The 20,847-nt window shown below is 40.9% G+C and overlaps 1 protein-coding gene across 1 annotated transcript in view; it reads right to left on the bottom strand.

Moving 5' to 3' along the window:
* The window catches only part of Scin (scinderin), a 75,214-nt gene that overhangs the window by 14,657 nt on the left and 39,710 nt on the right, over positions 1 to 20,847 (bottom strand). Inside the window, exons 5-10 of the mRNA XM_052185920.1 lie at positions 10,045 to 10,137; positions 7,754 to 7,886; positions 7,190 to 7,278; positions 6,114 to 6,329; positions 3,787 to 3,908; positions 3,251 to 3,341 (exon numbers count right to left, since the gene is read on the bottom strand). Of these exons, the coding sequence (XP_052041880.1) occupies positions 3,251 to 3,341; positions 3,787 to 3,908; positions 6,114 to 6,329; positions 7,190 to 7,278; positions 7,754 to 7,886; positions 10,045 to 10,137 (744 nt within the window). The remainder of the gene's footprint in view (positions 1 to 3,250; positions 3,342 to 3,786; positions 3,909 to 6,113; positions 6,330 to 7,189; positions 7,279 to 7,753; positions 7,887 to 10,044; positions 10,138 to 20,847) is intronic.

The following is a 20,847-nucleotide window of genomic DNA, read 5'->3' as shown; positions in this document are numbered from 1 at the left end:
CAGGAGACAGCAGGTGTTGGAGAGGGTGCGGAGAAAGAGGAACACTCCTCCACTGCTGGTGGGGTTGCAAATTGGTACAACCACTCTGGAAAGCAGTCTGGCGGTTCCTCCGAAAACTGGGCACCTCACTTCCAGAAGATCCTGCTATACCACTCCTGGGCATATACCCAGAGGATTCCCCACCATGTAATAAGGATACATGCTCTACTATGTTCATAGCAGCCCTATTTATAATTGCCAGATGCTGGAAAGAACCCAGGTATCCCTCAACAGAAGAGTGGATGCAAAAAATGTGGTATATCTACACAATGGAGTACTATTCAGCCATTAGAAACAATGAATTCATGAAATTCTTAGGCAAATGGATGGAGCTAGAGAACATCATACTAAGTGAGGTAACCCAGACTCAAAAGGTGAATCATGGTATGCACTCACTAATAAGTGGTTATTAACCTAGAAAACTGGAATACCCAAAACATAATCCACACATCAAATGAGATACAAGAAGAAAGCAGGAGTGGTCCCTGGTTCTGGAAAGACTCAGTGAAACAGTATTTGGCAAAACCAGAACGGGGAACTGGGAAGGGGTGGGAGGGAGGACAGGGGAAGAGAAGGGGGCTTACGGGACTTTCGGGGAGTGGGGGGGGCTAGAAAAGGGGAAATCATTTGAAATGTAAATAAATTATATCGAATAAAAAAAAAGAATAAAAAAAAATATGTCCATTTACTCGTAGAACCAGCTTGCTTTATGCATCTATTAATTCATACCAAGATGGAAAGAAAAGAGTTAGAGGCCAAGTTCAGTCTCCACATCACCAATCTTATGTTCTAAAGTATCAGACTCACTTTTCTGCTTAATTATTACCCTTGAAAATCAAACCTCACATTAACAAAGGTTTGAAAACCAGACATCTTTTATGCCATTATAGAACATGAGTTCACTTGACATCGACATGAGGTAGCAAAATAACACATCCTTGTTCTGAATCAGAACTGTCATAAACAGGCCAATGGCGTTGTCTAGAAGATGGTTTTTCTTAGTACAAGGGAACAAATGTTATCCCCCCCAAACAGCCAAAGAACACAGCTAGGGATATATAAAACTCCATTTATAACCCAGTTATAAAGTGAGAGGAAATAGAAAAGAGAGACAGAGACAGAGATCTCTAGCTAGGTGTAAGGCCAAGGAACAAGTAAGTACCTCTCTGCAGATAGGAGTAGACAGATGGGGCTGTTAAGAGCACTGCCTGCTCGCCAAGAGGTCCTGAGTTCAATTCCCACATGGTGACTCACGACCAATTGTAATAAAAGCTAATGCCCTCTTCTGGTATCTCTGAAAAGAGCTACAGTGTACTCATATAAATATAATAAATAGATCTTCAAAAACAGGAGTAAAGAGACATGCTGCAGATAGAGAGGAAGGAATTAAATAGACAAAGAGTATACATCTCTTGTAGATACTAGTAACAGGCATGAAATGTGGCAGACACTCCAGAAGAGGAAAAGCAGACTTGAAGAGAGAATGCTGACACTGAAATTCACTGGAATCGATCACTTAGACACAGCAGAGAAATGTATGCCAACACTCATACTACAGACATTAGTTGCTGTCCCGTCTCATAGAAACAAAGTGTATGTATGTGTACATGTGTGTATGTGTGTGTGAATGTGTGCAAGTACATGTGTACATGTTTATATGTGAGTGTGTATGTGTGTATGAACAGGTGTGTACATGTGTGAATGTGTACATGTGCATGCATGTATGTGAGTATGTGTGCATGTGTGTGTGCATGTGAGTGTGTACATATGTGTTTCATGTGTATATGTGTGTATATCTGTGTGTACATGTGTGTATGAGGGGTGTGGGTGTAGGTATGTGTATGTGTGTATGTGTGTGTACATGTGAGTGTGTACATGTGTACTTCATGTGTATATCTGTGTATATCTGTGTGTACATGTGTGTGTGAGGGGTGTGGGTGTAGGTATGTGTATGTGTGTATGTGTGTGTGCATGTGAGTGTGTATACACATGTATCTGCATACCCCCTCTAACAAGGCCACAACTCCTAATTCTTTCCAAACAGTTTCACTAGCAGGAGGCCAAGCATTTAACGATGTAAGCCTATGGGGGTCATTCTCATTCAAACCATCAGGCTGCTCGCCAGCTTCAGGCCCAGTGAGTAAACTCTTATAGATTTCAACCCAGTGACTAAATTAGGGTAATAACTCACTTCAAATTTATGGCCTATTGAAGTATAAGAGGATGAATTTATATATGATAATTACTACAGCAGCAGCAAGAAATCACAGCAGTACAAAGCAAGCACAACTGGACAATTTTCAGTTATCTACAACAATAGGTAACTGTAAAACATAGGTCTTTGAACTTTCAAAATTCCAAGCCAGGTTCACTCTCACTCTAGCTGCCTACTACCAGTAGATTAGGATATAACCTCTTAGCCCCTGCTCCAGCGCCATGCCTGCCTGCCTGCTACCCTGCTTCCCATCATGATGGCCATTGTCTCACCCTTTGGACCTGTAAGCAAACCTCTAGTAAATGCTTCATTTTATAAGTCACCTTGGTCATGGTGTCTCTTCAAGCAATAGAATAGTATTTAAGATATGTAGGGACTCAAGGATATCTTTTTTTTTCCCTTGCCCTTTTCAGCTCCTCGAGGTTGCCATGTCCTTTTTTTGGGGGGGTCCCTTTCTCCCCTCAAGTCAGCAGTGGTCCATGGAGTCTTCATCACACTATATCACTCTCACTCTGCCCCTCTCCCTAGTTGACTCCTAAGGACACTGTTGAGTGTTTTATATCATCCAGTAATCACAGATCATCTCCCTAACTTCCATTTTAATTCTCCTTTGCTTTGTAACGTAACATTTTCACAGGGTCTCGGGGTTAGGATGTGCTCATATCAACACATAAGTCTGTCTATTATAACTGTTCACAGCTGGAAATGTCTAATAACTGTGGCATATGGTGGATTCTAAACAGAAGAGGCTCTCTTCGCTTTCTTCTTGGACTCTTAGATTATTAGGTTGCTGATGTTGTTATTCTATTTCCAGAGGCTTCCTCTTTTCTAGAATCTGAGATGACTAGTGTGTTATGAAATATTTGCATTTCAAAGTAAAAAGAAATCAACATAAAAATTCCAAGGTCCCTTCTGACTGTGGGAAAGTGAGCTTCCATCAGGAAGAGGGCTAGGAAAATAGGGAATTGCATGAGTTGAGAGGTAAAGTATACCAACCTGCACGGCCTGCCCTCCAAGGGACCGATCCAACTGAACAGTCAGGAAGGCGGACATTGTCAGCTCGTCTCTGGTAGCGTTTGCTCCTTGCCTAGAAGAATGTAAGCAAAGTACACTGGCTTGTAGTTAAGTTTTAATGCCCTCCCATTGCAGTCATTTCAAAAAGAGACTTGATATTGTAAAATATCAAAAGGAAGCCAACAGTTCAACATGACCAGAGCAATCAAAGCTACTGTTGTTTTCTAAGTACTAATTCTGGATTGCCCCATGTATTTCTAGAAATGTGTACACGTGGACAGGACATTTTCATCTCCATTTTAAAGAAGCTGGGCCTTGACTCCTTATAGGACTTTGCTAAGTAATCCATGTCTGTCTGGTGCCTGCTATTTTGGGAAATTCATCCCCACAGTGCACAGAATCTGAGTATTATCTGCATGTTGTACAGATAATCAAAGGATGGTTCTAGCTCATGCTGCACAGGGGACAGTCATTTGTATGTGCATGGCCCATGGCACTTGTGCTCTGGAAAGACTCACCATGTGTAGATGATCTGTCCTCTGGGGTAAGTGTAGAGGATGATGTAGCAGTCTCCACCATAGAACTCACCATAGGAGCTTGGGTCAATCTGGACCCTACCGCTATGTTCTACACGCCAGATCTGAAAGAGAAAGAGTTAACATAACCTATTAAAAGTTCACTGATGGGCTGGAGAGATTCCTCAGGGGGTAAGAGCACTGATTGCTCTTCTGAAGGTCCTGAGTTCAAATCCCAGAAACCACATGGTGGCTCACAACCATCTGTAAAGAGATCTGACGCCCTCTTCTGGTGTGTCTGAAAACAGCTATAGTGTACTTAGATATAATAATAAATAAATCTTTAAAAAAAAAAAAGAAATTTAAAAAAAAGTTCACTGACCTAAAATACTATTCATAAACTGTAGGTCATTTCTACTTTAGATTCATTATCAAGCAATGTTTTAGTTATTCTAAACACTTTTGAATCGTGCAAAAGCAAGAAGGTTAACAAATTTGACTTTTAAAATCTCTCTCTTTTGTTTCCTCCGCAATATTTCATCAGTTCTGAGAGTTTTGTTGTTGATGGTTTTGCTCTTAAATTTTGCTGTTACTCTGTTTTGAGACAGGATTTCTCTATATATTCCAGGCTGATCTTGAACTCATGATCCTTCTGTCCTAGTCTGCTAAGTGCTAAGAAGATGGGCATGTACCATCTTCCCAATAGTTTCAATATTATTGATGTGTGTGTGGGGGTGTGGGGTATGAATTAATGAAAAGAATATGCTACTACTACAATAAAACTACAACAACTCGGCTCAGAAATATGTTCCAAATATAGAGTAAAAATTTTTTATCATTTGTGAAGTGGCCAGTGAGCAGGAGGCCACCAGGCAGTGCATCGTGCCCCTGTAGCTGGCACAGTTCCTCCCGCATGGGTGATGGGGTAAAGCAGGTCAGTGTATGGCTTTGGAATATGGGGTGAGCAGTCCAGAGAACAGTGCAGGGCATCTAGGAGAAGCGCCCTTCACCACGCCTTCTAGAGAGCGGAGAGCTCAGCTACAGAGCCTCACCAACCTCACGAGCCTAAACACAGACACCAGGTGAGCAGCACCAGCGTGCCACAGGATGCCTTCTCAGAGAAGCTGTGACCAGAGCCACAGCCTGCACCGCCAGCACAGCTGCCGACGAGACGCTCAGTCCGCTCAGAATGCACTCTACAAAGAAAGCTTCATGTGCTGAGCTGCAGGGAGGATAACCAAGCAGGAGAGGGATGCAGACCAGGGGTTGACCCCGCCTGATGGTGGCATCTGAACGCTGATGGTCTCATTCCCACATGCCAACACCTACGCACTTAACATCACACTTCAGTCCTTTGAAAAGGGGAGAAAGTATCCCCTAAATGTATCAGTTATACTTGGTTCAAGCATTGTGATAAGACCTAGGGATGTAGATACAAAGGATTTAACTCTTGCCCTCGAGGAACTGATGGAAGATCTAGGAGAAATCCATGAACAAATACCATTGTGGTACATTGGGTAACAATGATGTGGTCCATTTGAATAACAATTGTGTGATACATTTGATAACAATTGTATGATACTTTGGGGGAAATCATCTCCTACATACACTAGAAGGCCCTTTTCAGTGCTGAGGGACAGCTCCTCAGAAGAGCTGCTACTAGACTGAGTTGCTAGAAAACTGTTTGGCCATAGTGCACAGAGGCGTGGGGACACTTCAGATGTCAAGAGGAGACCAAGGGTCAAATCCTGAAGTTCCAGCAGGAGAGAAGCTTCAGGAAGGCTGGAGAGCCAGAAAGGTATTTTAAAGGAGAGCTGCTATTAACCAGTCCTCACTAAATCAGATGACTGGAGAGTGGACTGGATCTGAGGAGATTTGAGTTTAAGACAGTTAGGAGAGCTTTAGCAATTTTGATCTAAACTGGAATAATAAATACACGCAAGTTGAATACTCAGGAAACATCTGCTTTTAGCTCATTTTGCTTCATGAATGCTTCAGACATGTGTTAGGGAGGCAGTGGATGGCTGTTGGCCTGCTATGAGTACAATCCTATATAACCCCACACACAGTCTTTCTGATAGAAAAAGCTGCTGTGCCCACCACCACCTTAAAGAGAATCAACACGCTGGTGTGCAAATGGACCTGAAGCCCAGCGGCAGCTCTGGGCTGCAACTCCGTGACTCAGTATATAGTTTTAGGCCTCCTTCCTTACTAAGTAAAACTCACCTTTTTAAAAGGTTTAAAGTTTGCCAAGGCAGTATTTTTTCCTTCCAGATACCATAGAGAAGCCAGATAAAAACACAAAGAGAAAGAGAGAGATAGAAAAGTACCTCCACTTCGCCAGAGCCATTGTCCACCATGTTGTGCTGGGCCGCCATCTGCGGAGAACTGTGCAGTTTTGAGGCATCAAAGGGAATCTGCTTTATTCGAGCCACTTTCTCTGTGATGTACACCTTCCCAAAGCCGTCACTCTGGTCTTTATCCTTCCAGTCCTTAAAGAACTGTTTGAAAATTGGTGTTTCTCCACCTTCCGGAAGAACCTGAATCTGCAATTAAAAAAAAAAAAAAAATCAATGGGAAAGTAAGAGACCAAGAAGAAGAGCTACAGTAGGAGAAAGAATGAAGCAATGGGAATACCGTCCTTGTATCTGTGACTACACTTGTAACTTTGTACGTCTGTACAACTACCACAATTCAGTCTAGGTTTTTCCTCACAGTTGAAATCATTGCTGCTGAATTTGAATAATAAAGATGAGAAAAAATGTTACCACTGCATAAATGTTTCTCTATGTTAGGTTCACAAGAGACCAAGAAGACATGATCCCACTGTGTTACTTGTGCCAGGATGTGTGTGTGTGTACACACATATCCAGAGGGCATTCATGAAATAAAAAGTTCACAGAGAAAAAAGAGTAGCTAGTCAATGACTGACTTGATCTGGAGGAAACCAAACGTTATAATGCTGTTACTTGGGTCTTTATAATAGTCTGAAGAGTGGGTGATAGTCTTTATGGAAGTTATACATTTTTTGAGACAGGGTTTCATGCAATGCAGGCTAGCTTCAAACCCTCTAGGCTGCTGAGAATGGCCTTGAACCAATTCCCCTGCTTGTACCTACCAAGTGCTGGGATTACACGTGTGCGCCGCCACACACCCAGTTTTATGCAGTCTTTGAGATGGAGTCCAGTGCTTCTTACATGCTAGACAAGCATTCTACCAAGGACATACACAGCTTTGTGTTGCCCTGACCTCCACTTTCTGCAAAACTTTGCTCACAAAAAGACTAGTATGGATATTTGTGTATATACACACACACAGCTTTGAAGCAAACTTTTCATGAGCTTTGTGGAGACTTCCTGACTCTCGGGTTTCAATGATCCTTCTAGCGACTTCTTTTCGCACATACTTGGGTATTGGTAGAATAATTCATTTTCTGTAGAAACTCCTCAGCTGTCTTCATGGCTGTCTTCCTCTCCTGGGGGTTAGCATTTTTACCTAAAGAAATAGAAAGGAAGATAAAATTACAGAAAGGGATACACTGCACTGTATATGGCCATACCACCCTGAACATGCCTAAACCTTATCTAGTCTCAGAATCTAAGCAAGGCCCAGCTGGTTAGTCCCTGGATAGGAATGGACTTCATGATCAAGAAATACTTGTGTACCAAAAAATATTAATTTGAATATAGCTATGGGAGAATGGCAAAATTCCCTGGCATTTTAAATACATTTACTGCACAGTAATTGACAGTATATTTAACAATTTATATTTCTGATACTCAAATGCTTTCCTTAGCTCCCTAACCCTTGCTGAAGAGTTCCAAACAGTTGACCATCAGCTGCACCAGGTGAGAGACTTACAGTTTCTCAAGAGAGATGTTTTTCTATAGAGTCAGGATGTTTTCTTTCACCTCCTAGGAAAAGAGCATCAAATCCGACATACAGCAACCATAGAAATGGCATCTCTCACCTTTCCACACAAAAATTTGTTTCGCAGCACCATGGTCCAAAATGAAGCATTCTTCAGAGAGCAGCATGGCCATGGAGAACGGGTTTTCCTCAGCCACCAGCGTCACTTTCATGGACCCACTTGCATCTGAAACCTATTAGAAAAAACTTGAACTCCAGGATTTAATTTTGGGAAGAATCATTCTAAAGTTGCTTTACAGTGATAGTTACACACTCCATAGATGTAGTGAGAATGCGCTGCGTGCTTTGAGAGCATGAGCCTTACAGGGTATATATAACAGAGCTGATTTGAGACAGAGACAAATCATCCCTGGGTCCAGCTGGACCCAAAACACTTTTGTAGAAAGATTTTTAAAGGCAGAAAAACTGCTAATAGAAAGTTAAACTTTGTCACTGTCTCTGAGACATCAGAAAACTATGGTTATAATTGTACTGTGTAAGGGCTACCACAATGCTAGTGTTTACTAAGTTGCTTGAGTTCTTCATTCCATGGCCATTTATTTTAAAATTTAGAGCAAACTCTTCAAGCAGGTGACAATCCTGTACTCATTATATGCACACAAAAAACTGAGTGTTAATTTGTTTAACTTCAGTCACTGGGTCCTTACCAAATGGTAGTTACTACACAGGAGAAAGCATCTGTACAGTGTAGTTTATGGCTGGAGATGCTTTTTGATCTAAGTCCAGAAATGTAGCTATATGTTGATAAAACTACCAAGGTCAATTGCTTTCCGTCACAGTGGAGATGAAGCTTTTAAGGAAATTTTGAAGGCGGTTGTATAAAGTTGAAGGTGATATTTATGCACCATCTCAATGCACTGGTTTTCAAAGGTCAGCTTGTAGGTTGCAAGAGTATCAACTGCTTATTTCTTAAATATGAAGGCTTCAGACCCATTTTCAACCAATAGCCCAGTTTTGCATCAACAAGGGGAGTTTGCTCTATATATATTCAGAAAGTGCCCACAGTGATTTGGCTTTCCATCTTCTTTGGCCCCAAATTGTACACTATACTACATTTCCACTAGAGGGAGCTATGGTTTAAGATTAATATTTCCCAATATGTATTTGATACATAATGCTGTCTGAGAGGGAAAAGAGGTTTTGATCAATGGTGAGGAATAAGTGACATTTGTTAGACTGTAAAATAAGTAATGAAGCCTCACTATTTATTCAACAATTTCTGTATGGATTGTGTTAAAAATATCAGTGTTTAGCAGATATGATAATCATATTTTCCTTTATCACCTAAGACAAAAAGAAGCCACGTCTTTATTATAAAAAGGAAGTTATGTTACACAAATTAATAATCTATCTTCATTCAGAACAAGGACTTGGTTCCTGAAAGGGGCATGCCTTTAATTCTGGCACTCAGGAGGCAGTAAGGCAGTAAATTCAAAGTCAGTCTGGTCTACATAGTGTCAGGATATCCAGGACTATACAGACCATAGAGAAACCCTGTCTCAAAAGAGGAAGGGGGGAGCAGGAGGAGGAGGAGGAGGAGGAACAGGAGGAAGAGGAGGAGGAAGTTCCCTAAAAGCCACCAAATACATTTTCTTCCTGTTGAGAAGAAAGCCACTAAGTTGTGCAGGAGAATACTGTCTGCTCTAGTCACGTCCTTAGAAAGTTGTAAGAGAGAGACACTGGAGACTCTTGGCGTTCAGTCTCCTCTGCTGTGTTGTGTGACTCTTGTTGCTTTCATAAGAGTAGATTCAAAATTCTGTTATTGGAAGAAACTTAATAATCACCTAATAAAACTACTTTCTCTGGTGTCTTTCCACACCTTCTCCCTCCCTTTCAGAAAACAGAGCCTCAGAAGAATTTGCCCTGCCCAGTCATTCACCACAGAGGCCACTGGGCACTAGGTCAGCCAGCACCTGACCCAAGGCTGGTTCCACCCTGTTTCCTTCAAGCTGACTGATCTGAGTGTCCACCTTCCTGGAACAAAGAAAGCCCTTTTTGTACTAAAAGGACATTCTAAAGAAGATGAAGATTTTACAATCTTACCAAAAGTTTATAAGAAAAAGCTCACAAAAATACTTCATTCTATAAAGGAAACATTTTTGTCAGGTGTACTATATCAAAATATAACAAACTAATAGGTAACTATACAACACTATGTAAGTCACAAGAGTAACTTTGTTAACATTAACAAAAAGCTATAGATGCGATCATTTTAATACATACATGTGAAATATCACCTGCACATTTCTCTGCGAGGACAAGGAAAGCTCCCTACTACAGTAGCGACAGTCTCCGCAGTGCCAAAGACAGAATCGACCCCGAGGAACTCACCATGTAGAGCTTCGCCATCTTCCTGTTACTTATGTCTGCTATGACATCCTCATCATTGTCTCCATCCGGAAGCTCAGGCTTTCCCCCTAAAACCTAGGAAAAGGTGAAGAGGGGAAAAAAGTTGTGCAGAATCTTAAAAATGATGAACCATCTCACATTTATAAGGATATCAATTATAAAACCCATGCAATTAAAATAGCAGAGTCATGAATTCTCATCAACTTCTATCACACAGGCCTTTTCCCATGGGTCAAAGCAGCTGGTGGCATGAAGTAAACAAATCCTGTGCCTACTGCTGACATGCACTTCCAAGAAAGCCCATATGAGAATTGGGGGGGGGGGGTTCCCTACTTTTTTAAGCTAACAGAGATTAAGTAAAATGAGTTCTTCAGCTCAATTCCATAGCAGACAAAATTTCTTATGAGGCCCATGTTTGTAGAAATACTCTGGTTTCTATTAATTAATTCCTTAAATTAAGTTATTGTTTTGAGTTAAAATATGATGAGGGTTAATTAATCTTAACCATTAACTTAATAGAATCTAGAACCTCCTGGGGTGATAGGCTCTGGGCACGTCTGTGAGGCATTATAATGGTTAAGTTGAGGTAGGAAAATCTATCCTAGATGTGAGCAGCATCATTCCCTAGGCTGGATTCCCAAAAGTGTGTAAAAGAAGGCTATCTGAGTATCAGTGTTCATCACTCCACATTTCCTAACAATGACCAGCCACCTCAGGCTTCCGCCATGACTGAATGGAAGCCAAAGTGTGAGCTAAAAGAAGCCATCTCTTTCCATGAGACGATTTTGTCAGGATATTTCGTCAGGGCTCATACTTAGCATTGTAAGTATGCACACCATACCCAAAGGACAAATACTGTGGAGGATGTGGAGGTCAACCTTGTGAAGGAACAAGTGAGGTAGAGAGCGAGGCACCACAGGCTCTTGCAACTCTTCGAAGAGTCCTGATCTGCCCTACATGGCATGAGATCTAAGATGGCTCCCGGAACCCCAGTGAGAGAGCAAAAGGGAACCTAGGCCAAGGCAGGGGCCGGAAGCTCAGGCTTTCCCCCTAAAACCTAGGAAAAGGTGAAGAGAGGAAAAAAAGTTGTGCAGAATCTTAAAAATGATGAACCATCTCACATTTATAAGGATATCAATTATAAAACCCATGCAATTAAAATAGCAGAGTCATGAATTTCTCATCAACTTCTATAACACAGGCCTTTTCCCATGGGTCAAAGCAGCTGCTTGCATGAAGTAAACAAATCCTTCCCTCCTCTTCATGGAAGTCCTAACAGGTGACAATGCCCCTCCTCCTCCTGAGTAACCTGGCCAGGCAGGGCTTTCATTGTGTGTGTTGAGATAGGACTGGCAGAGGATTTAGGGGCTTGGGATTGATTGGCTCAAACACGGTATATAAGGTAATGTGCTGTACAAGAAACTCAGATTTGCGCCCTGATGCTGGCATCTAGAGTCAGATTTCCCTGGATTTGTCACATGACTCTGTCGCTTCTCATCCACCATCCTCTATCCAGTTCCCACAAAATACAGTTTGTATCATGGACCACAATCAAAGTTTGTTTCATGTTGTTCTTCCAGTTAGGGAATAAAACCTGAGATAGAGTTGATGCTCCCCCAGTCTGTATCAGCTGAATAGACAAAAACATTTTATCAATGCTTTGTATGTTTGAGGCAACCCAAAAGCTCAAGTTTGGGAAAATATTCATTTGAAACTTCTTTGCATTTGTTTAAACTAAAGTCACAAAATATAAGATTAATTTATCTAATACTCAGTGAGAGAAGATGTGCCTAATCCTAATCCCCCAGGGAAGGGGGAGGTCAGGGGTGGAGGGAGCACCCTCTTGGAGGAAAGGGGGAGGAGGAATGGGATGAGGAACTGTGGGACAGGGGACTGAGAGGGAGGGTAATGGCTGGAATGTAAATAAAAATATTTTTTAAAAAAATAAGTTTGATTCATTAACTTAATTGTCATAAATAACATAGGACAGATGTAAAATATAAACTTCCTCTTAATAATGTGATTGTCATAATATCAATTTAAATCTCAATTCAAAAGAGGGACAGAAGGTATTCATATAGATTCAATAAATGGTTAATGACAAGATGTGAGCTCTGAGCTGTTCCTCTCCCCATGCCTTTACTCCACCATCATGGACTTTAATTTTTTTAAGCCATAAACTCAATTAAATACATTCTCCTGTAAGTTTCCTTGGTCATGGTGTTTCTGTTACAGCAAAAGAAAATAACTATGACACTGATGTTGCATGAAAATATCCATTACTGAATGTCAAATAATACAAGTGCACATAAACCTTTTGTGAGAATGTGTACAATCTCAAGTTTGGAAATTCACCTGGGGACTAATGCTCAGGGAACCCTGACCCTAACCCTGACCCTGACCCTGACCCTGACCCTAACCCTGAGCATCCTATTTACACATGAGCAATAAAACATTTTAATTATTATAAAATCTAAAAGGTTGCAATGGAGGTGGGATGTTTTGGGGGGTTGTTGTTGTTTGTTTTGGGGTTTTGTTGTTGTTGTCGTTTTGGGTTTTTTTTGCTGAAAATTAGATCATATCCCAAATTAAAATACTTGAAACCAAAAGCTCTCTTAAAAGGCATTTGTAGTTTGATAAAAGCAAGTGCAGCAGGCAAGAATCACCCAGCCTCCTCCTGAAGCCTCTGTAATTCTGCCCCAACCAACATAGAGTTGGGATTAAACAGTTCTGGTTAAGGGTATAACTACTCATGGCTGAGTCTGGGAAGCAGGATGTACTTTTAAGTTTTAATTTCCAGACAGCAATTCCCATGTTAGCCAGGTATCTTAATCAGCCTCTCAGAGGATGCTACAATGGTAGGAAATTGAACCAATGCAACTTGCTGAAAACAGGCTAACTCTAGGCTAGAGGTGGCGTATGCTCACCTCTCTCTAAGGATCACCTTAAGCCTCAGTTCAACAACTAAACATTTACCAAGCACCTCCCTGGGGAGTGTAAGTGAGTTTCCAAACACCTTGACCGTCCCTTAAGGATTTTACACCCTGCCTAGAAAGAACAAAATAATTAAGTTACATCACTCTGCAACCATCCTATACCTTTTGATCTTTGAAACAGACTGCTCACGGACCTTTTCTATAGTTCCAGGCAAGATTAAAGCAACCTCATTTTCAGTTCTGTATGGTTGGCATCCGGCCTATGCGGCTTCTGTGTGTGGAATGATGTGTTCTGACACCCATAAAACTCTCCTTGTTCCAGCTCAGACCTGTCACTCAGGCTTAGAGCTTGCCTGTTTTTCTGATCCTATAAGCATCTTTTGAAATATCTTCATCTAGCAAATTCCTGACTAGCCATTTTCATTCCCCCGTTTGCATCAGAACGTCTCCAACCCCCTCTTCTCAAACTTTAAAGCCTGCTCTCTGCTGAGTCACTAAATGATCCCTCTATAGTCACAGTTAAGGGTCCTTCACGTGGACTCTAGTGAAGGCCCCATCCTTCCTGCCATTGGCCACAGCTATGGCCAACTCCCTCCTGCCTTCCTCTCACCTTGTTTTGTCATCATAGCACATTAGCTGCCCATCCTTATTTTATACTGCCCCCATGTTTTAAGAATATGCCTTGACCAGGGAAGTCCTACCATTTGGAACAGTTTTGAACCTGTAGGATATTCTGCTAAGTGAAATAAGCCAGACACAGGAGGAAAGATACGGCATGCCCTCACTCATATGTGGACGCTGAAGTATTGGAACTCACAGAAGCAGAGGTAGATAGCAGATTTTGCACGGCTGAAATAAGATTTTGATCTTGGGGTCCAAATTTTAGTGATAAGATGGAAAAGTTCTAGAAACCTAATGAACAGTATAGTAACTAAAGGGCTACATAGTTACATTTTTTCAAGAGAGTGGATCCTAATTTTACATACATATGTACACATATACACATATACATGAGAGAGAGAGCAGCAATATTCTTATCAGTTTGATTGTGATAGTTCATAAATATACATGGATATCAAAACTAAACATTACTTGTCTACCTTTAATATGTATAATTACTATCAATCATATCTCAAACTTGATAAAAATTACAAACAAGGGGATATTTATTCTGTACCAATCATTTTTAAACTTCGGGATATTCAACCAGCATCTGGGTAATGTGACAAATACAGGCTGTCAATGGCCAGCAGCTAAATCAACAGGTTCAGGCTAAAGCCTCTGGATCCGCACTTCAGACTTGGGTACTTATTCTATCAAGCCAAGACTCCTCAGTGGGGATCTCAGAACTCTTGCAGATGCTATGTACGCATTACCAGCCTGCTGCTGTTTCTCGGTGCCCTCTCCCTAGCTCCTTTCTCTGATCAGGATGACATCCGATGTGTCCCCGTGGGGGTCATGCCCCATCCTTCCCCTGGGCTTTTCCTCTTGCTGGATGTAGCTTCTACCTGGGGTAATGGGTGTGGCACAAGCAAGAACTCGGCAATTACTCCTTACCCAGATCAGTTAGTTATAATTAAGTTCATAATAGTCCCTGTTCGTTGAATGGCTGTGAGTCACATCAGGAACTTTAGTCCTGTCATTTCATCCTTATTAGAGCTCTATGAACCAGACACTGTTATCCTAATCCACAGAAAGGGCTGACACGGTTGCATAAAGCTAACTGGTAAGCATTGGGACTAATACTACCATCAAGTGATTTTTATTCACGAGAAGCAAAGGATTTTTTGTCTGGTAGAAATAAAAATCACCTCTACAATGCACAAGAGGCCAGCATTACACCTATGCAGAAGTTTACTTACACACACACACACACACACACACTCCTTTTGAGGATTCTTTATGCTTTTGCTTCTCTAATAAAGAAATGAGTGATCCGGGCAGTGATGGCGCAGGCCTTTAATCCCAGCACTTGGGAGGCAGAAGCAGGCAGATTTCTGAGTTCAAGGCCAGCCTGGTCTACAAAGTGAGTTCCAGGACAGCCAGGGCTATACAGAGAAACCTTGTCTTGAAAAAAACAAAAAATAAAATAAAATAAAGAAATGAGTAAAACACAGTGTTTGACCTCAATCTGTGGTAGTCTGAATGAGAATGGCACATATATTTGAATACTTGGTCAGCAGTTGGCAAAAGTGTTTGGGAAAAATTAGGGTGTGTATCTTTGGGGGTGTGGCTTTGTTGGGGGAGGTGTGGCTTTGTTGGGGGAGTTGTATCATAGCCAAGTAGACAGTCAGGTTTCAAAAACCACGCCATTGCAGTTGGCTTTCTCTCTTTCTCATGGTTGTTTTCACAGCATTTCAGCTACTGCTCCGGCATCAGGCCTGCCTGCCCGTTGCTATACCCCCTGCATAATGGTCTTAGATTCTAAGCTTCTATAAACAGAGGTTCTCAACCTGTTGATATGTGGCTGCATATCAAATATTTACATTATAATTCATAATAGTAGAAAAATTATAGTCATGAAATAGCAATGAAATAATTTTGTGATTGAGGTTGCCACAATGCAAGGAACTGTGTTAAAACATCAGAACACGAGAAAGGCTGGGAACGACTATTTCAGAACCATGGACCCCCAGCTAAAAGCCCTCTTTATTATGGTGTGTTTCACAGCCACAGAAAGTAACTCATTGAAAATTTCCATAAGATTTCATTTATTGGATTTTACTTCTTTGGAAATTACTCTTATACATCAGCACTCAACTTGTCTAAACTACATGTATTGGACAGAGTCTGTGTATGTATATCTCCCCCTTACTAGTCATCATGTGTCTCAGCCAGTGCTTCTGAGTGCCATTATATGCAATGCCAGACACTTTTAAAGGCTGGTTTAACAGATGTACCAGACACCTCTCTAACCACTCTATTAAGTCACTTCATGTCACAACAACACTGGGAGCTAACCCTGTTATTTATCTCATTTTACAAGTGCAAATTTTAAAAATGAGAAGAAGATAGGCTGAGTTCCTTGTTCAAGGTTATACTGCTTTAAGTGACAACTCGGTTTAAACTCCGGTTTCAGACTATATATTCCTAACTAACATACCACTCCTACTTTGTGGCTACTTCCAAAGTTTCATCTCAGAACAGATTACACAGGAAGTACTTTTGGTTCCCCCATTGGGATTAGCCTGGGGGTGGGGGTGGGCGGGTGAGACTGCAGCAAACTCTCTATTCATGGGTTAAAGTGTGTAACTCCCCACCCCATAGAACTTGTTTCCACATTTCTCCAGTACCTGTCTCTTTTCTTTCTTCTTAAGTCTGCCTATACTGCCATTAAATTTTGAAACAGAGAAGTTTTTATACCATACCAGAGGTTGTTTGGGTGAACAGACCTTAAGAGAAGTAGTAGTGGACAAGAGTGGAACTCAGCTGGTAGAGTGATTGCCCAGGATGCATGAAACCCCAAATTGGATCCTGCATAAAGTTGGGCATGGTGGCATATACCTGTGATCCCAGCACTCAGGAGGTAGAGACAGGAGGATCTATGATCCTTCAAGTCCGTCCTTGAGTTTGAGGGCAGTATGGGATACCGGAGACCCATGTGCCTAAATAAAATAAATAAAAACACCAAATAGCAAGGATCTACAATCTATCATGTGAAGGAAATGTGACCAACAATCACTGTCTCACGTGAAGGAAAATTCTAGAATGTGATTTAGCCATATGTAACAGAAAACATACCGAGTACTTACCTCAATAGTTTTATTGTGGCAGTTTACTTTAAAGAAAAAATTAAGCTTGGTGATGCTGGTACCCACCTCTAATGCCACTGCTTGGGAGGTAGAAGTAGGTGGATCTCTGTGAGTTTGAGGCCAGTCTGGTCTACAGAGCAAGTTCCAGCAGAGCCACGGCTACACAGAGAAATCCTGTCTCAAAAAGAGAGAGCTAAATTATTAAATACATTAAAATAACCTGAATTTTCATGACAATGTTTTATATTAAAAAGAACAAGCTACTGAATGCCAACTATATAAGGGATTAGTTAAAGCTACTATAGTCAAATGATGGAAAACTATACAGACCCTAAAATTTATAAAACTATTTATGGGAAGAAAAATATTCATATTTCAAGTAAAATTTTAAGCTACTGAGCATTATTGATAATATGAACTCATAAAACAACAATGTTTATTAAAAAATATTTATTTTCCTCAAGTATATTAGGGTAAATTTTTCTACAGATTTTATATATATTTCATAGAATTTTAGTAATAAGTATATTTATTTCCTTAACAAATAAAACAGTAAAAACTGTACTATACTCACACACAAAAATACTTCTTGCTTTGTGTTTTTTTTGCCTTCCTTCCAGAAAAGAATATCTGTGTCCTTACTTCACATAGAATAGTTATCATTTCCTGTTCATTGAAGTCTCCCAGATTCATCGCAGGCCTCTCAAGTTATCAAAACATAGGAAGTGTTCCTAACTGTCCTAAAGCATTGTATCAAAGAAGCAGCAACCCAAGGATCTAGATGTGACCACGAGGAGCCTCAAGTCTTCAGGAAGCACTAAGTAGTACCTAAAAGGTAGAATTTGAGCAGGAAATGGGAATAGCTTGCATTCTTCTCAGCTGTGTCAATAAAAGTGCTGGAAGCAAACTACAACCTGAGCTTCCTTTCTGCATTCAAGAGGTTGAAAAATCTATGTAAATAGGGGGTTTTGTTGTTGTTGTTGTTGCTGTTGTTGTTTTGTCTTGGTTTGGTTTGGGTTTTGTCCTCTATCAAATTCAACCATTCTTTCTGCTGCTTTTCTATCTTCAGCAAGAGCGCAGTTGTAAACAAGTCAGATCTTGACATTAAACAATAGAGGAAATAAACCATCTCTGCTTCAGATGCACAGTCTCCTGCCTCAGAACTTCCTGTTTGTTGTTACCAGTGCCGTGACCACCACTGAAGTTCCATGAATCGAAAATGAGGCAGCCCATTCATGTCTTTGCCACTTTTGTATGCAATGCTATCTTTCTGTTTCCAAAATAAGCAGAGAAAGCTCCAAGGTTCCGTGGGGGAACACTTTAATCCTCAGTAATTTTTGCATCCACGTTCCTTTCCCTAAATGAAAATCAAGTGCACAGAGCATAGAAATCCATAATAAACATGAAACCAGTTCTTTGCTGTATTTACTTGCTGCACAGCATTTTGCGCCTTAGGTAAGACAAATATTTGATAACAGGGAAGATGCTGATGGAAATGAACACAGGGACTTCTGAGGAAGGACTGTGACCTCCCGTAGCAGCTGCCACGCCCTGGGTGTGAGAACCCAACACTTGCTCTCTGCTATGAGCTTTCCAGCTTCTTAAATACATGTGTTCCTCCACGGTCTTATCAAATACAGGGGAATTTGCTGTACTGGAGTGTAAGCAGCAGTGTTTTAGAATGAGAAACCATGAGACATGTGTTGATAAAAGACTGGCGACAGTGAAGCACCTGTGAGATGATCTAGCACAGTGCTATCCACAGTGCTATCCACAGATGAAATGCCCCACAGTGGTGTTGCTGAGCACAGAGGTCACCAGCCATCTATCACCTCTCATCCCATGGAGTGTGGTTACTGTGACTAACTGAATAAAAAAAATTATTTCATTTCAATGTATTTAAATTAAAGGTAGGTGATATCATACATCTTGAACAATACAGATATTAAGGCCTAGGTAAATTGTTAAAGCCTAGGTAACTGTTACCCGGCTAGTCTACCATTGTATGCTGCTACCAATGGTATATGGAAAATTTCTCATGTGCTGTCACTAGGAAACTTTCACATGCTCTAGTTGATTGCAGACTCTGTTATGCTCTGTGATTTGGTGTTCTTGGAAAACAGTCACAACAGAGGTCAGTTAGAAGTGTTTTGTATAGTTATTCAGAATAAGCTTGGACCTGAACCAACCACAGGGTTGCTCTACCTGTGTATAAGCTTTTATGGTTTCTTGCCTTTATAAGCTGCCCCTTGGATGGACCCTAACATAAGAGAGACATTCATACCAACATAAGAAGCTACTTGGAATAAGACTTCCATTTTGAGGAGCGATCCAATAAAGTCCCAAGACCTCCCTGGGAACCAGCATCCTGCTTGGCAAAAAGAGATATGTCCATGTAACTGACATCCTGGTTGGCAAGTTAGGACTTAAGTGTGTTAGGCAAGGCAAGTCCCCCGCCATACTTGAAGACTTCAACCACTGAGGACAAGATAAATGTACAGCTAAGATATGTTCCAAAGGAAATCCTCTTATCCCTAAATCCTGACTGATGAAATAACTTGATGCAAATGTTTATGGATTTCAAGACTTAAAAGATCTAGAGGATCCTGGCTAAGAGTCCAGCCAGCTTCTAAGTTTGGTCTGCAGCTGTGATCCATCAGTCCTGGTGAATGTCCAATAAACTATCCCTGTCTGACCAAGATCAGTGTTTGTGTGGTTTGTGAGGCAACTCCTGGACCCCAACAATGACTGTGATATTCTGGGAGGCTTAAGAAATGCCTGGGAAAGTTGAGGTGTTGGTCTAGTACTCAGTTCTGTTCTAAAATCCATACATGAGGGCCTTGATTTCAAGAGGCAGATTCCCAAGAGAGCTAACTCACATACTGCAATTTTTGAAATAGATTTGGTTACTAAATGGGAAGTTAACAAAATTTAATACAGGAGCTACTATAATGTAGAAAATGTACTCAGACACTGTTATGATGTTTAAGACAAAAAGTATTCTTGCTAGTTTTATGACAATTTGATACAACAAGCTAGAGTCATCAGAAAGAAGGGAGCTAACATTTGCTTTTGATTTTCTTATGTGTACCTTCTTGCCTTTGAATGATCTTTCATTCAGCAGGTTCAGGCAGGAAGGAACTCTTGTAAATGGTGTGGTGATCGATGTCAATTAATATGATTAATCAAAAAGTGTATATGATATTACTGGCACATTGTGAGAACAGAAGTTAAAACCTCCATAGATGGACTATTACCCTGGTCAAAGCACCATTCCCTTCTTTTAAATGGTCCCGCATAGTCCTACCTGACTGTGTCTTCTTAATACAGGGTCTTCACCATGTATCCCTGACTAACTTGCTGTCATCTGCCAGCCTCAGTGTCCCAAGTACTAGTATCCCACACCCACCTTGCAAAACTCACCTTGAATCCTTTTCACAATAGTTTAATATTGAGCTTCTATCTCCTTATGAACTTATATTTTCTTATTGTTTTTTTTTCATATCTTAGTCTAATGATTTGCCAAGAAGACTATACATCAAGACAATATATCTTGTTGTTTTTTAGATTAATTAGAGACAAGGTCTCTTTCATATATCCCAGGCTGGTCTCAAATTCACTGTTTAGCAGAAAATGAGCTTTGAACTTCTGATGCTCCTCCTTCTACCTCCTAAGTGCTGGAATTACAAGTGTGCCCCTCTTTGTTCAGTTTATGTGATGCGGGGTGAAGGGGGGGAATCAAGCTCATGGCTTTGAGAATACTGGGAAAGCATTAACTATATCCCAACGTGTGTGTGTGTGTGTGTGTGTGTGTGTGTTTGTGTGTGTGTTTGTGTTTGTGTGTGTGTTTGTGTGTGTTTGTGTGTGTGTGTTTTGTGTGTGTGTGTTTGTGTGTGTGTTTTGTGTGTGTGTATGTGTTTGTGTGTGTGTTGCGTGTGTGTTTGTGTGTTTGTGTGTGTGTTGTGTGTGTGTTGTGTGTGTGTGTTTGTGTGTGTTTGTGTGTGTGTGTTTTGTGTGTGTGTGTTTGTGTGTGTGTTTTGTGTGTGTGTATGTGTTTGTGTGTGTGTTGCGTGTGTGTTTGTGTGTTTGTGTGTGTG

This window comes from Apodemus sylvaticus, chromosome 6, assembly GCF_947179515.1.
Source record: "Apodemus sylvaticus chromosome 6, mApoSyl1.1, whole genome shotgun sequence".
NCBI classification, from domain to species: domain Eukaryota; kingdom Metazoa; phylum Chordata; class Mammalia; order Rodentia; family Muridae; genus Apodemus; species Apodemus sylvaticus.
Note: the sequence above shows the minus strand (reverse complement) of the source record. Positions and strands in the feature narration are given on the sequence as shown.